Source organism: Lemur catta, chromosome 17 (assembly GCF_020740605.2).
Source record: "Lemur catta isolate mLemCat1 chromosome 17, mLemCat1.pri, whole genome shotgun sequence".
Lineage (NCBI taxonomy): Eukaryota > Metazoa > Chordata > Mammalia > Primates > Lemuridae > Lemur > Lemur catta.
The window spans coordinates 24,392,822-24,405,330 of NC_059144.1; the positions used below are offsets into that span (position 1 = coordinate 24,392,822).

The window sequence follows — 12,509 nt, forward strand, 5'->3', positions numbered from 1 at the left end:
AGTCCTTATCTACCTCAGCTGTTTGGAGGATTTAAGGAGGTGACATGGGGAGAACTCCTGGGGTCACAGGCTCCCTGTGAATAGAGCCATCCTCAAGTCACCAAGATTTGGGGTCACACAGCTAAGGTGGCAAGAGTTTTGCCACTTGCTAACCTGTGTGACCTTGGACAAGGGGGTTGACCTCTTGTGCCTCAATTTCCTCATCTGTAAAGTGGGAATGACAACATCGGGTTATTGTGTAGATTAAATGAGATGGCACAAGTAAGCCCTGAGCATGGGATTTGGCAGGAATTCAATATGTGCTCTCGACTACCCCCCAGCTGTGACCAGATGCCTTCCAGACCCCAAAACCCACCAAAGGGGAAGAAAAGCCACGCACCAGTTTACTACAAAAAAAGAGACTGGAGCATCGTGTTTATAAGGGCCTTTCTCCTGTTTATTGGCAAGGCCCCAGCCCGGGCCCACCTGGCTCCATCAGGGGCTCCTCCATTGCGGGTGGTCGGTGGTGGGCGGGCAGCTGGCAGGGCGTCCTGCCATGGTCAGTCCAGCCTCAAGTCCAGCACCAGGGCGTTCTGGCAGGGGGCAAAGGGCCAGGGTGGGAGTGGGGGAGCAATGACCAGGGCCACCCAGGCACAGGCATGGGAGGGAACTGGGCCCCTCTCTAGGAACTGGAAACCAATGCGACGTTTAAGCAAAGGTTGAAGTAGACCCGCCTTGTGATGCTGGGGAAGTCCCTTCACCTCTGTGAGCCTCAGTTTTCTCGACTGTCAAGCAGGCACAAGCACCCCTACCTGCCAGCTCAAAGCCTGGCATGCAATAAAAAGCTCATATTTATTGAGCACTTATTGTATGCCTTTAGGTGAATTCGCTTAATGAATCATAATACTAGTTCTATGAGGTCAACGCCCAGATTAGCATCCCATTTTAAGCACAGGAAAATGGAGGCATAGAGAGAGGCGAAGTAATTTGCCCAAGGCAGCAGAGCAAGAGAGCGGCAGAGTTCAAGTTTCTTTCTGTGAAACCCCTGGCCGAGGAGGGCCCCAGGTTGTGAGGGGCAGCCTTGCTCATGGATTGGCAGGATTATACTGATGGCCACCGGCCCTCCCCAGCCCCACTCCCTCCAGTTTGAGAGAGGCAGGCTCTTGCTCATCACCCACTGGCTGAAAGTGTTGATTGACATGGCGTCCGCCAGCCCCGCCCCTCACCTCCACTATGTCCAGCTGAGCCAGGTTGTAATTCATAGCCAGAAAGTCCGGGAGTGGGAGCCCAACTTGGAGCGCATCTGAGAAATACAGGAAGGGGCTTCTCAGCCTGACTGCCCTGCAGGTGACTAAGGAGCAGGGTTGTGGGAAATAGTGCAATGATTGATTCATGATGTCTGCCAGCTGTGCAGGCAAACGGCCAATAACCCTGCTCTGGCATGTTGTTACATCCCAGGTAATCTCACTCATGATGTGGGGACAAGAGTCAGAGCCCAAATGGTGGGAGAGGCCACTGTCCCCAGGCAGGTGACAGTAACACTCCATTAGCCTCAAAGATTTGGCAATGATCATCTACTTCCTTTAAGCCTCCCCTGTCTGGAGCCAGTGACGGGGCTCTGAGGTCACCCTTCTTGCTTCAAGTGCTTCTTGGCACCAGTAAAACGAAAGCCTGTTGGAGCCCTCACCATTGACGACCGGGATGTAGGCTTCTTGGAGATAATCTGTGATGAAGCCATTTAGTTCCTTCTCCTGGGGGAGAGAAAGAGAGAAAACATCCACATCCTATCATTTAACTCAATTCAATCCAGTCCAACCCAATTCAACAAATCTGTTTGGCCCTCACTCTGGCTAGGCCGGGGGACCACAGGAGTTGACGTTAGACATCGAACAGTTTGTCCAGCTAGCATCAAAGGGCTGTGCCCTTCACCTCTGCTTAGTCTCTGTTCAGGCAACACCTGGAGTCTTGGGTCATGGTGCAGGAGACAAGAAGTGGCTCTGCGGACGCCACTCTTGCTCCTCCAGAAAACTCAGTGGGTTTGGTCAGCCATTCTCTCACCACCTCTCTGTCCCTCAGTGAAATACAACAGCACCTACTCATGGCCTTCCATGAGGATGAAATGAGTTTGCATAAAGCACACTGCACAGAGTAAGTGCTGTTGTTGTTGTTACTACTCTTAACATCTGCTGGGGTCAGGATCTGTGGTGGGCCCTGAAACTGTGGAGTCTAATAAGAACAACAGCTTGGCCAACCAAGGCCAGTGCGGGCTGCCACTATTCAAGGCAATGTTGTTAACATCACTCCAGGGAGAGGTCCAGATTCTATCCAGAAAAGGAAACAGGGACCCAGAGAAGCTAAGGGACTTTCCTAAGCTCACACAGCAAGGACAGGAGCCCCAAACCTCCCAGTGGCCTTGCCCTATTCATCCTGCCTCCATTGCAGGGCCTTTTCCTGCAGTCTGAAGGGAAACGGGCCCAGTCTTGCCCTCAAGCCAGCCCAGGCAGAAGCCTTTGGGATACTTACATTGAAGGGGCCAATCGATGAGGACTTCCGGGCAAGGCTCAGTAATCTGTGGAGGAGGGGAAAGAATGGTCAGAGCCACTGGCCCTGGCCCTGGAGAAGGGGCTCCCACACACCCCAACCCCTCCCCGATGCAGGAGTCCCTACAGCTTCAGACCAGGTGCTCGCGAGTCTCTGCTCACGTTACCTGTGACGGGACACGTTCCACCTTCATCTCAGCCCATTCTGTTTCCCACGGCTCAAACCACTACACTCTCCTGATCTCTTCTCACGGGTCCCGACTCATCCCTCTGGGACCCCCAGTCATGTCTGCTGCTCCTGCCCAAGGCCGGCTATGCAGAGGTTTACAGCCAGCTGGTCAGTCCCAGATCCTCCAGGACACGGAGTAGGAGCCCCTTACCCTGCGCCCCGAGCCCGCACAGCCTCCAGTAGGCACTAATGCATGTTAGCAGCGGACAGGCCACGCGATGGGCACCTGGTGGCTCTACCTGTCTCCTCTCGCTACTCCAGTAACAGACCCTCCATTTTCCACGCTCATCCCAAGTCGCCCAGGTGGGGCTGAGCCCAGCGCCTCTAAGGTGAGCAATATGACCCAGGCCTGGCCAATCAGAGCAGGCCGTCTCTCAGGCATGGTGATTGGCTTAGCATTGGTCATGTGACCCAAGCTAGCCCCAGGCCTTGGTAATTTCATCAGAACCATTGGACAAAAGGCTTCTCTTGTTGTTGGGATGGCTCTCCCACCCTGCAGGAAGATGCTGCCTTAGAGAATTTAGCCAACAAAGTGAAGAGCAGAGGCAAGGTGAGGAGGGAGACAGATTCTTGAGGACTTTGTCTGCCTGGATCCCACCATGCCTGAAGGCAGACCTACCCCTAGAGTCTTCAGTTCTAGGAGCCAAAAGTTTCCCTTTGAGGCTTAAGCTAAAGTTGGAATTCTGTCTCTTGCAACTGAAAGAATCCTGACATAATACAAATCAGATTACTTATTAAGGCAAACACAAGAATTCATGAGTGAGTGAATATAATGCTAGAATGTTAATAGCACCCTCCTCCCAGACTGTAAGGATGAAGTGGGATGATGAATACAATGTGTGTACTCGGTGCCTCACAGATAGAGAGAGCCCCATACATGTTAGCTGCTCTTTGTATAAGCAAAGGCTTCCTGGAGCAGGTGGCATTTCAGCTGGGCCCTGACTCTCAGGTGACATTTGGATGGCATGGGCAAAGGCCCATTAATGCAAAGGGGTGCATGGGCCCATGCATGACCAGACCCACTGGGAAGAGCCTAGTGGAAGAGTGAGGGGTAGAAGTGAGAGAATTTAAGAAAGATCTTTAGTGCCAGACTAAAGATTTGAGAAAAGATCATGCAGGCAATGGGGAGCCATTGTGGGTTCTAGAGCAGGGATAGTAAGGATAGTGACTAGAGCAGCCTTGTAGTGTGGACTGTGGTGGAAGGATCAGGGGGAGAGCTGGGGCAGGAAGCCAAGTGTGTTAAGGATGCCCATGCAGGGGTACAGGGACACCAGCCTGGGGCAGCAGGCTCCTACCTGTCCAGAGAGGTGGCCATCTGCAGTCGGTTCTCCCGCACTGAGTACTGGACTTTCAGATTGAAGTGCTGGCATGGGGGAGGGAGCAGAGAGAAGGAAGTGTGGCCCCCCCATGAGGGCTGGGAAAGCCAGAGACTTTACCACCCTTCAGCATCACTGCCACTGCGAAGACAAAGCAGGGGTCCTCCTCTCTGCCCCTCCCACCCTCGAGAATTGAACCCAGCCCAGGCTCTTCATCCCTCCTTGTCCTGGGCTAGGATAGCAACCCCCCAAATACCTGGCAGCATTCTAGGTCCCTGCATACACCGTGTTCTTGCTCCAGGCCTTCGCATATGCTATAACCTCTGCCTGGGCTGTCCTCCATCCCCAGCCTCCCCAACATCAACCCCTTCCCTGGCCAGCTTCTGCTCAACCTTCAAAACATAGCTATCACTTCCTCTGGAAGTCCTCTGTGATTTCCCCACACTGGATCTGGGCTCTCTAGGCTCCCATAGTCCCTCGGTGAACCCTTCACTGCCTTTGCAGATGCTAATGACTGTTGGAGGGAGAGGGGGAAGGAAACGGAAAGGCAGGACTCAGCCACTGACCCTTGGTTTGCTGGCCTTGCCAGCCTTTCAAAGGCTCCAGGCAGAGCCAAGGGTCAGACATCGTGACAGTGACTGGGAGGTTAGGACCAGCAACTGAGATTATCTAAGAAGCCTCCAATCCGTGACTTGGCTGTCAGCTAAAATCCCACTCTCCAGCCTCGAATACCCACGAGGTTGGGAACAAATGGGGAACAGATCTCACAGCTTCTAGGACAAAGAGGGACACCGGAGCCTTGCCCCGCTGCCGCCGAGCAGCAGCCATCTCCAGGGTGCTGTGCAGGTGAAGCAGGCTCTTGCCGGGATTCACGGTGAGCTTGGGAGGCTTGTTTATCCTGATCTTGGTCACCAAGGGCTTCGACCTGGGGTAGGCCTCAGCCACCTGCAGAGAGCAGGAGACTCAGGGCCAGTCCTTAGACTGGTGGCTTCAGTTGAAATCAGGAGTCCCTTGTGGAACTAGGTAACTTCTACTTTGGACACAGGAAGTGCAACATGCAAAGACCAGGATGTGTCAATCAGGAAATAAAAGGAACAAAACACACAATTTGGCTGTTCTGTCCTGAACACAGAAAGCACAATGCACAGAAGTTGAACTCTTTCCATGCTGGACCCAAAGGGTGCTTTATGGAGAAGTCAAGGTGCTGCCACATTGGACGAGGGACATGTGGCATTGAAAAGATGCCTCCCAAGTCCTCCCCTTTGACCAGAGGGCAACAGGGCAGGGCAGGGCAGGGAGTGGTGGTCACGGGGAATTGGGGACTCACTGCAGGGATGAAGCCAGCCAGCGTCACAGTGGTTTGTGGGGGCAGCTCACCAATCTACAGAACAAAAGTCAAGGTTGGGATCACTGATGTCGTCCCTGACCCAGCCTAACAAACTCTCCTCTCACTTGACAGTGTGTGCCCTCCGAGACTCCCTTCATACAGCACTTACCACTCTGCGCTTGACTAGATAATGAGCTTCTGGGTAGCCCAGATGACGGCCTACACATTCCAACACCCATAGCTCTTAGCACAAGGTCAAAGGCTGAGAAATGTTGTTGGATGAAAAAGCAAGAAGATAGATGGAAGAATGGGTGGATGTATTGGTGAGAGGGGGCGTGGGTGGATGGATTCCTGGAGGGATAGATAGATGGATGGGAGAATGGGTGGGAGGATGTATAGGTGGATGGAAGGATGGGTAGGTGGATGCATGAAAGGAATGATGGAGAAGAGGATGGGTGTATGGGAAGATGGTGGGATGGGGTGATAAATGGACGGGAAAATAGATGAATGATGAGCTGGGAGAATGGATGGGAAGGTTCATGGATGGCTGGTGAGTGGATGGATGGGAAGATGAATGGATAGATCAATGGGGTGGATGGATATAGGGATGGATGATTGGATGGATGAGTAGATGACTAGGAGGATGGGTAATGGAAAGTTGGGCGGGTGTAGGGGTGCTTGGGTGGTAAATGGCAGGTGCATAGATTCACTCATTTGACAGCAGGCACTGTTCTAGAACTTGTGTGGATGATATGGTGGGATGGATGGATGCTAGTTGGAAGGCTAGAACCTAGGGCATGAATAAATACATGGTAGCTAGCTGGATAGGTGGGTGGAGAGTGATTGGATAAAAGGAAGGTGATGGATGGCCAAGGCATCAGAGATGTCAGTTGAGGAGCGGTTGGTTGTATGGACAGTGGATGTATGGAAAAGTAGGTGGTGGTTACGTGGACAGAGGGATGGTGGATGGTGGGATAAATGTGATGGAAACCCAAATCAGTCCTGGCATCTCCCAGGCTTAGTGTCGCCCACAACCCCATGATAATTCCCAGAGTGGACAAAGTAGGCAGGGACTGCCACTATGGGGGCAGAAGAGGATGGGGTGGGACACTGGACAGCTCACCATCGTATCCCGAATGTCGACATCAAAGGACTTCTGCAGCAGGGCGAGCTCTGCTGTGAGGAGGGCGGCCGAGAGCAGCAGCCGTGACGAGCCTTCAGCGTAACCCTCGGGGAACTGCAGGGCGTCCCCGGCATCGGCAAGCTTGATGGCTTTGCCCTTTTGTTGCTGCACCACAGGCTGCGGGACAGCCGGGAGGGACACACTCACCCTCAGCCCCCGAGGGCCTGTGGTCAGGGGTGCGTCTCAGTCCTCCAAACCCCTGGGGCTCACAGCAAGCCCCAGGTCAGCAAGTCACTAACTGTCAGAGCCAGGGCAGGCCACAGGGCAGGCCCGACCCTCCCGGTGTACAGGTGGGTAAACTGAGGCCTGAGGAGAAAAGGAAGTCAGTCATGAAGTCCTGAACCACTGGGGGAGCCCCTGGTCAGGAGAAGCAAACGGCCTTGGGGGAAACACAAGTGTGAAGTCGGCAGCCCCAGAAACCAGCCAGGAGTTCGAGGTCCACGTTCAGAGCAGAGAGCAGTAGAGACCGGTGCCCGGGGACACCCTGGTGGGGGCCTGACGGGCCTCCTACCCTCTGCCTACCCACCATCCAGGCGGGGAGCCTGAGCCTCCAGCCCCCTGGTGGTCCCCAGCACTTACACTAAAGTCCACTTGGATGTAGCTGGCCGTGGTGACGGGTGTGGACGTCAGGACATACTTGACAGTGCCCCTCTGGCCCACGGGCATAGGGTCTGTGTGAAAAGGGGGTTCCAGAACCATCGGAGAGTCACCAACCCTGGGTGCTGCCCGGAGAAGCCCACGCCAGCCAGCTGCACCTGACCCCGGCCCTCCGTGTGACCCGAGGCAAACTGCTTAGCATCTCTGGGCCTCTGTAACTTCATCTGTAGGACAGAGGCCACAGTGCCCGGCCCGGGAAATCACATGGCGCTGCTGGCACAAGGCTTAAGAGTTCACCACAGGCCGTCGCGGCTTGGGTCTCGCAACAGACCGGCGGGGATGGGCTTATCAGCTCTGTATTACAGATGCGCAAACTGAGGCTCGGAGGAGGAAGTGGCTTTCCCAGGCCACACTACGGGGGACATGAGTGAGTTTTCTTCAGCCCCAGACATTGACGTTTCCTCTCCCCAACACTGGGGAGCCCTGTGGACCCCAAAATGGAAGCAGCAGATGCCCCCAGCAAAGGCAAATCAGGCATTGCCGCTATCGGATTACAATTCGGGGCACAAGGTTTGCGGCAGAACACAGAGTGGCTGCTGTCCTTGGGGTCTGGGGGTGCTGGATGGAGCGCGGGGTGGGAGGATGAGAGGGAGGAGCCCAGAGCCCCTCAGGACCTCAGGGCCTCGGGCTTCCCATCTGGACAGTGCAGGGCGGACACCCTGACCTCAGGGTCCTGAGTCCCGAGGCTGGGCAGGAAGCAGGCATTGGAATGGGGAGTAGGGCCCCCAAATCCATCCATCCTGGTGTCCCTGTGTAGGGCCGAGGTGTGGCCAGGGCTACACTCACCATTCAGGTTGGCCCACTTCTTGTTCACATACACCAGGACGGCATCGATGGCTGGACACATCTGGAAGCAGGGAAGGCACTGGGCTGAGAGGGTCCCTGCGTGGAGGGCCTCGCTCGGCACAACTGCATGGTTTTCCACAGGGAATCCTAAGAGCCCTGGTGGGACATGGACTGGTGGGGAAACTGAGGCCCCACATCACACAGAAAGTCCGTGGCAGAGCCTGAACCAGGATCCAGATCTCCTGGCCAGAATCAAAGTCTGCCAAATGGGCAAGGACTCATTCCCCAGGCACTGGCCGTCTAAGCAGGGCTGGCAAGCTATGACAGGCAGGCTGTCGTTCCCTCCTCCCGTGCTCATGGCAGACATCACTAGATGATCATGGCGCTTTCTCTCACTGAGCCAGCCACAGCCTCAGCACCCTTCCCAGGCACTAGCAACCAATCAGGGTCAGCACCCAAAAGGAAGTGCACTTGCCAGCCCTGGTCTAAGCCATCCCAGCCGCGAGGGCTGCAGGCTTTGTCCAGGCCACTCACCAGGCCAGGGAGGACTTTGTGCAGGGTGCTGTCCAGGAACTTGTTGACCACCTTGGGCAGCATGCTAGACGGACACAGGCACCAGAGGATGGGCGAACAGGTGCACCAGTGGCAGGAATTTAGGCACAGGACATGGAGGGACACGGTTAAGGGGATGTCAGTGGCTCAGGAAGTGGGATGCTAGGAGTGGAGCAATGTGGACCAGCCTTCCTCCCCAGCCAGAGCCCCTCACTTGCTAGGCAGGTTGGTCTTCACGTTGACCAGGATGACCTCACAGCCCTCGCTCTTGAACATGGGGAGGCCTGTCTCCTCGTCCTGCAGAAGCCGGTTGGTGGCTGTGATGTTCAGGACCACGATGATCTCCATGTTCCCTCCCATGAAGCTGGAGGGTGGGGCAGGCAGGCATTGTGGGCAGCTCTGCCACTGTGACCACTGTCCCTGCCTCCTCCTTGCTCACAATCTCAGCATCTCTGAGAGGGGGGAATGGGAGGGGACCACCCCCACAGGACAGAAAAGGGGAGGGGTGGGACCTGCCCAAGGTCAAACAACCAGCCTTTTCCCTCCCCTCTTGCTTTGGCAAACTCTTACACATCCTTCAAAACCCTGCTCAGCTGTCCTCACCTCCTCAAAATCTTTTCTGATTTCCACTGACCTGCCCAGTGCTTCCTCTTTTCTAGACCAATCACTGAGTCTGTGATTGTGCCCAGCTCTAATTCCCATCAAAGGTAGGAACCAAGTCTACATCACCTCAGTCATAGCACCCAGATGGTACACAGTAGGCACTCAATAAATGTGCATGTGCGGGTAAGACAGGGAGGCCATTCTCTTTCTGCCTTCCGTCTGCTGCCAAACTCACCTCTTGCCAGTGATGGTCATGCCTGTGGCCACACACTGGAAGATGCCCACTCCGGGTACAAAGTTCAGTGTGATGACGGGCAGTTGGACATCCTTCACCTTCAAACTGGGAGGGGACAGGCGTCCACAGCAATGAGAACTGAATATGCGAGACCCAGGGCCTCAACCCACTCCTCCACCACCTTGCTGAGGGGCCTTGGGTACACCCCTATCCCATGTCACAGGGATAAGCCTGCCTCAGGGGACCATGAAAAAGTACAGACAAAAGGCTGGACATGAACCAATTTTTATACAGAAATCACTCATCATACGGGAGATGGGACACCTGACTGACTGTGTATGACCTTGGACTGTTCCCTTCCCTTACGTGGGTCTCAATTTTCCCATCAACAAACGTGGACGTTTGCTTAGATCAGGGTTTCTCAACAGTGGGGCCATCAGCATTTGGGGCAGGATACTTTGTTGTGGGAGGCCGTCTTGTGCATTGCGGGGTGTTTAGTAGCATCTCTGACCTCGACTCACTAGGTGCAGTAGCACTTCCCCACTCTCCTGCAAACTGTGACAATGCAGACATTGCCAAATGTCCCCTTGGAGGCAAAGTCACCCCAGTTGAGAACCAGAATAATAAAGATGTGGCACACCCCCCTCCACTTGCCCATCCTGAGCTCTTGGCAGACATTGCTAATTGATCACAGTCCTATTTCCTGTTAAGTCCGGATAGTGGCTCAGAACCCTCCCGTTCCGGGCAGCCCCTACCAATCTACCCCACATGGCACTTGCAAAGGAACCAGTTTCCTCTTGTCATTAGATGATTGTTGATACCTTTCCAGCTCTACCATGTGAGGATGTTTTCATTTAATTTCACGCACGTACAGTGAGCTCACATTGCATGTAGGGAGTTGACGTTCGACTTTTCAACCTTACTTCCTCCTCAAATGACCCTGCTCACAACAGGGCAAGAATTGTCCCCAGGGGACGGCTGAGGAGGCCCGAGCAGAAGCAGTGACCTGCCCAACGTCACATAGCAGGACAGCACGAGGCAGGCAGGAGGCCCCACAGCCGGCACCAGCTCTCTCACGTGGCCTTCTCAGGTCTGGGCACAGCCCTCCCCACCACCCTCTGCCCGAACCGCCAGCCCCGCCCCTCCCCTGCGTACTTGGTGATGCCCTTGATCGGTTTCATGCCCGGCTGTTTCTTGCCTGCCTCAGCTGCCATCTTCTCCAGGATATGACTCTCATCCATGGCACTCTGGACCTCTGCCGTGGGGGTCCAGAGAGACACTCAGGTGGAGAGACGAGCTCGGGCATCCCAGGTGCCTTCTAGTCACCATGTCCCACCCTGGGCTGGGCACAGACCCGCAGATGAGTCATGCCCAGCCCCTGCCCTCCCCCAGCCTCCTGGCAGAAGCCAGAGTCACCAGTAATGACAGTGACAAGCTGTAGGAACCACAAATGGGGTTTAGGCCAGGAAGGGAAGAGCCAGGGAAGGCTTCCAGGAGGAGGTGACATATCAGCTGGTCCATGAAGGGGGAATAGCAATTTTCCCCAGGAAGCAAAGAAAAAGGGTCCCACTCCGGGCAGAGGGCACAAGTACAAGGGTGAGGGCAGGAGAAGGTGGCAGGTGAGGAAGACTGTGACATTCAGCATGGCTGGAGGGCAGGGGAGAGAAGACAAGCAGCTGGGGCAGTTTGCAAGGGGCATATCATGGGGGTCTTGAATGCCAGGTTGGAGTGTTGCTTTATCCTGTGGGCCAGCCACTCCCAGACCCAGGGGACTGGGGACTCCTCTGGGAGCTTGTTAAAATGCAGATTCTGGGCCTGAGGCAGAGAGATTCTTCCCCAGGCCTGGAGGCCCCAACTCCAATTACACCACCAGAAACACCTCTAGTGCCCAGAAAGGGGACAAATACTGAACTGACAGAACTGTCATTAGCCTTTTGTGCCTAGATGTGACTCCATTTCCCTTGTGGCCATGGAGTTGGGGGTGGAGGTGGAAAATCAATTTTACTAAGGTTCCCCCAGGGGATTTTAATCTCACATTTTATTTGATCCCAAGGAAGAACTGGTTGCCCTCTTTTACATTTCCTTACATTTTACATTTACAGATGAGTGAACAGGAACACAGAGAGGGCAAGCGACTTGCCTGAGGTCACACAGCAAGTTGTTGCTGGGATTTGACCTTTGTCTGTCACCCCCACAGCCCACTTGTGGCCACCAACACCTGACATTAGGGCTAAGGAGAGACTCCAAGGGAGCAGGATTTCCAGCTGTGCCTCTAACTTGTGGGGAGACTGTGGGCAAGTCATCCCATTTTCTCTGGGCCTCAGTTTCCTCCCTCCGTAAAATGGGAGGATGATAATAACACATTGCATATAAGTTTATTCTGAGGATCATAGTAGGCTCAAGGCCACACAACCATGATCACTGACTACCAACTGCCTGCCCCGTGCGCCCCTCCTGGCCCCACCCCCAGCCACAAGCTCACCTCGGTTCATGATGTCCATGCCCAACCGCAGCAGCGCCCCAGGGTCAGCTCGTGTGCCGATCAGCAGGCTGCAGAGTGCCAGACACAGGATCCGCAGCATGGCGCCACCTGTGCCGGGGGGCCTGAATTGGGTACAGCCCAGCAGGCCCTGGGTCCCCTCGGGACCTCCCATCTCAGGGCAGATTGGGCCTCCTGTTGTCAGGGGTCCGGGAGCCTCTGGCCTCCAGCCGTTCCAGCAGACATCGTTACTGTCTCTCCCAGGGGATTGGGGGATCCAGATTAAACATGGGGCCTCTGGAGTCACCCCCAGTAGGTCACTTCCCTCTCTAAGCCACAAACGCCCCATGGGCACGATGCGTTCTGACCAGCCTATGGTGGGGGGGGGTGGGGGGGGGAGATTCAGCTGCGGTTTCTCACGAGTTCAAGTGGGGCCCAGTGCTGGGGCCGCAGAGGGAACCCCAGCCCCACCCTGATTCCGGGAGCCCCCACTGCAGTGTGGATGTGGGGAGCCCTGTGTTCCCCGCCTGGCCCTGCAGCCAGTGCCACCAGCAGCTCTTCTGTCTCTGCCTCACCTCCACGTGCAGCCAGAAATCTCAACTCCAAGCCTCTTAATGCCCCTT

At 55.1% G+C, this 12,509-nt stretch overlaps 1 protein-coding gene across 1 annotated transcript; it reads right to left on the reverse strand.

The window, feature by feature from the left end:
* Positions 1-539: 539 nt before the first annotated feature.
* On the reverse strand, positions 540-11,989 carry BPIFB6 (BPI fold containing family B member 6). The gene is made up of 15 exons (XM_045528823.1): positions 11,890-11,989; positions 10,563-10,662; positions 9,408-9,512; positions 8,784-8,933; positions 8,552-8,615; positions 8,018-8,078; positions 7,154-7,245; positions 6,515-6,691; positions 5,392-5,445; positions 4,833-5,009; positions 4,044-4,111; positions 2,503-2,548; positions 1,667-1,730; positions 1,206-1,282; positions 540-572 (listed from the first exon to the last, which is right to left on the reverse strand). Exons 1-15 carry the CDS (start codon positions 11,987-11,989, stop codon positions 540-542), a joined length of 1,368 nt encoding a protein of 455 aa, XP_045384779.1.
* Positions 11,990-12,509: the final 520 nt, after the last annotated feature.